Source organism: Lolium perenne, chromosome 5 (assembly GCF_019359855.2).
Source record: "Lolium perenne isolate Kyuss_39 chromosome 5, Kyuss_2.0, whole genome shotgun sequence".
Lineage (NCBI taxonomy): Eukaryota > Viridiplantae > Streptophyta > Magnoliopsida > Poales > Poaceae > Lolium > Lolium perenne.
The window spans coordinates 266,313,762-266,317,881 of NC_067248.2; the positions used below are offsets into that span (position 1 = coordinate 266,313,762).

The 4,120-nt window shown below is 49.7% G+C and overlaps 1 protein-coding gene across 1 annotated transcript; it reads right to left on the reverse strand.

Moving 5' to 3' along the window:
• Positions 1–656: 656 nt before the first annotated feature.
• On the reverse strand, positions 657–1,064 carry LOC127304437 (uncharacterized). The gene has a single exon (XM_051335126.1). The coding sequence runs from the start codon at positions 1,062–1,064 to the stop codon at positions 657–659; it is 408 nt and encodes a 135-aa protein (XP_051191086.1).
• Between the last annotated feature and the right edge of the window lie 3,056 nt (positions 1,065–4,120).

Genomic DNA, 4,120 nt, shown 5'->3' on the forward strand with positions numbered 1-4,120 from the left:
TTGCGTTCCAAGACGCGGCTCGAGCCTTGGGGATGCCATGTTCAAGGGTTCCTCAACTCCATGGCCGTTGCTAGCATGGAGCACATGTCGGGGAGCTCAGATAGGGGAGTTAAAGAGAGAACCGGGGAAAGGAGCAGTGGCGACGGCAGAGGGTTGCAAGGCGGCGGTGCTTGTGAGCTGCGGTCGCGCGCCGGAGGAAGGGCTGTGGCTGCAGCGGCGCGCGCCGGAGGAATGGTTGCAGCTGCGGAAGCGCGTGCCGAAGGAAGGGCTGTGGCTGCGCCGTGCCTAGGATTTTTTTTTTGTCGGGCGGGGGATAGGAACGGTAGTGAGAATGTGGAGCGGCTGAGCTGGTGATGTCTTGTTTTAGTGACTCTTGGTTAGGGACAATTTCGTACCAATTGAAATACAAGAAAAAAATTTCTACCAAAAAGATGCCTAAATGGTCGAAATGGCATCAATAGAAGTATGGGAAAATTGAAGTGGCATTTTTCGAAGATTGCAAATTGCAGTGGCATTTGTCAAAATGGCATGACTTGAAGTGACATTTATTCAATTAACCCTTAATATTATGGGCAACTTAGGAAGAGACACTAGTGGAGACATGCCCTTCAGTCCCGGCCCCTAAGGGGCTTTAGTCCCGGTTTTCCAACCGGGACCTAAAGGGCGGGACTAAAGGTTGAATCCACATCAATACCGTAGGGACTCAGCATTTCCACATCTTTGTCGATAGCCGCGCCGCAGAATCGGATGGTCTTGTCCTGCAGGAAATCCTTCAGCAGTTGTGGCACTTCATCCGCCCAACAAATCTGGAAGACCAAATTCTCGGTCGCCACTGAGAGTTGAAGGACGGCGGCGCTCTGATTACCCTCGCGTGGGTCGGTGAACTCGCAGTCCAAGCCGACGCACTTGATTGGTGCGGCGTCGAGAAAGTCCCTCTTGATGGCGCGGATCCACTTCTCCACTCTTGATGCACGGAGAGTGACCGTGATCTTGAAAGACATCCCTTCGGCCATAAGGTGGTATATCCGAGATCGAGGAGCCAGGGCGCGCGCGAGGTGCTCCATTAGGGCCGGAACGTCGATGGGGAGAGGGCTTTTTGGGAGAGGATGATGGAGATGTGAAGAGATGTGTGGCAATGGTGAAGGAGATGTGAAGCATATAAAGGTGAGAAAGATGAAGATGAACAGGCCAACCACCGGGTGATCAATTCCCGTGGCTGGCCGCCGGCGCCGTCGACCCAAATTCCCGTGCGACGATCGGTTTCTGTGCGCCGGCGACGATCGGCTTCCACGCGGGGAACGAAGCGTTTGACTTCATGTCCCGGCTTGTTTCACGAGCCGGGACTAAAGGGGGTGCCAGCAGGCGAGCACTAGTTGAAACAGGGCCTTTTGCACCGGTTCATATTGGCCATATGCACCGGATTGTGAACCGGTGCAAACAATCCGGTGCAAAAGCCCCCCCCCCCCCTTTTGCACCGGTTCAGTTACGAACCGGTGCTAAAGGGGGCAGCACGTGGCCCTCTGTGGAGCGCCCGGCGGAGGACCTTTTGCACCGGTTCGTAATACGAACCGGTGCAAAAGGGTTGTGCTGCGGCAGGGTTTTGGTGCCCTTCCCTGCCGCGGCAGGGAATTGCACTAAACGCTGTCGCGGCAGGAAATTTACACTAAAACGCTGCCGCGATAGATTCTGCCTCCATTCGAAACACGTTATAATGCAGACACATATATATAGGAAACCATTATATTACATATATCGATCGAAGTGACACACGTTCATGCATATATATATATATATATATATGTCTACATCAACTTTGAAAATAATTTATATTCAATATTGGATGGCGGGCAAATAGTGTTCTCCGTCTGGAGCTATGACTTGCTCAAGTAAGAATCCCGCCAGTTCTTCTTGAATTGCTCGTACACGCTCGGTTGCTAGAAGACCGTCCCGCAACCGTTGGATCTAATAATTTCAAGAAGGTACGGTGGTCAGTATATATATATGTGTATATGTGAATGAAACACAAGGTGATAAAATAAAGTCAGGAATGTTGTTTACGTACATCAAGTTGTTCCAAAATTTTGGTCACATGGTGGGTATTCTGGCGGATGAACTCGCAAACGTAGAACCCGCATAAATTATTCCCGTCCTCTTGCCTCAAGCACTTTACGCGAACAAAGTTCAATCAAAATAATATATAATCAAGGATGATAATAATGGTATTGAAACTAGAATCAAAGAGATGCGCGGCCTAGCCAGTAGTACTTACCGGTACATGTTTTATTCGAAGCTCTTTATTCTGTAAACCCGGAGACTTGTTGGCGAACCGTTTCCAAGCTTTGTGGAGGATATCAGCCATGTCCCCCCACGCCTCAAGGGGTTTACTCTTCGAGTCCATGACTTCTACTACCCCGTTGTCGGGTTCAATGACTAGCAGGATATAGTGAAACCTGCGGACACACATATATATATGGATAACTCATCAATTACACTTAACACATGGAATAAGCGCAAAAGATTTAATGTGTGAAGACAGTAACACTCACGCGAAGTTGTAAGGAAATAGTATTGCCCTTTTGTATGAGTTTTTCCTTAAGGCATATACCAAGTTATTCTCCGTGTCCTTGGGAGAGTTGTCGACAGTATACCCATTCACGGTATATGGGTCAACAAACCCAAGATCATAGATTTGCCCCTTGCGGCATTCGCGGATCTTCATTATGCATAATATAGATAGTTATATGCATGCAATGGACGAGCCGCGGTAAAGACTTAATTACATAAATAATACTTACAGGCAGTAGGCACTCAGCAGAGATTTGTCGAGGGCGGCTTGATTGAATAACTAAAATAATTCACAAAATTCGATGTTCATCACGTCAGTTCGCCCGTAGTGCTCATCTTTGATTGCCACCATGATCCAGTTCTGACCGTTCTTACATGCATCCAAGTACCAATTATGCAGTCTTCGCAGTTGTGTTGATAGATGAGGCAACTCCTCAGCTCTGACAAGAGGTTGCCCGTACTTGTACTGGTATGCTATTTGGACATCACCCGTGATCATGAATTCGATGCGGCTTAAGTACTCAGGAATACTCATACCGGCCGCATCTACCTCATCTTTGTATAGTTTTACCATCGTCGGATCAAGGCACTGCAGGACATCGGGATACACTTGGAGCGGGGGGCACGAGTTTTTCTGGGTTCCAAGCTGGGGAACTGGTTTCCCTTCTTCCTTACTTTTTTGCCACCGCTCTCTTGCTACCACATTTGACTTGCGAATAGACCGGTCATAGTTCGATGAAAGACTTGGCTCAGGTTGATGAAGGTTCTTCAGCAATTTCAAATCTTTTCCTTGGATATAGCTGGCTCGGGCTCGGGCTGGGGCTTTTTCTTGCCAAACATGGATTTCATGTGTTGTTCCTTTGCGATCTTGGCATTTTCCTCATCTGTATAGTCATAAGGTCTCTTGGGAGGAACCTTAGGCACTCTTGGGAGGGGCTCTTGTTTGCGTTTCGGTGATCAGTTACGACTCATTGCCGTAGCGGTCCGCCTTTTGCTCTTAGACTGAGTGGTGGGCTGCTGCGGCGGAGAAGGCTCACGCGCCAGCGGAGAAGGCTGACGCACTGGAGACGGCTGCATCGGTGGAGAATGATGGCTCGGTGGAGACCTTGTTGGCGCCTTCCAACCCGGAATCACAATGAATTCCTTTCGCCATAGAACTGTAGTGTCTTGGCTTCTCCCAGCTCTAGCAAATCCCCTTCACCGGCAGGGTGGTCAAGCCTCAGCGGCCCATACCCATCCATAACTTGATCCACCCCGGCAACAGCGTAGCTAGGTGGAACCGGTTTGAAGTGGTATCTTTGATCAGGTACTGGCGGTAAGACATGGCCGATCGCCGCCTTGAGCGTTAAGTAGCCCATCGTTTTGAAATGTAGCTCACAAGGTGTCGACTCTGTGATATAATCCACAGGGTAGAGAGGAGCCATCTGCGGATCCATAGGGGAGGGAGGAGCCATATGCGGATCCACAGGGGAGGGAGGAGCCATATGCGGATCCACATCTGCATCATCACCCGGCAGCTCCGTGGAAGCCACGCTGCTTTTTCGCTGAGATCCCT

Coding starts and splice junctions, on each gene's coding strand:
- LOC127304437 (XM_051335126.1), bottom strand. CDS start 1,064: ATGGAGCACCTCGCGCGCGCCCTGGCTCCTCGATCTCGGATATACCAC.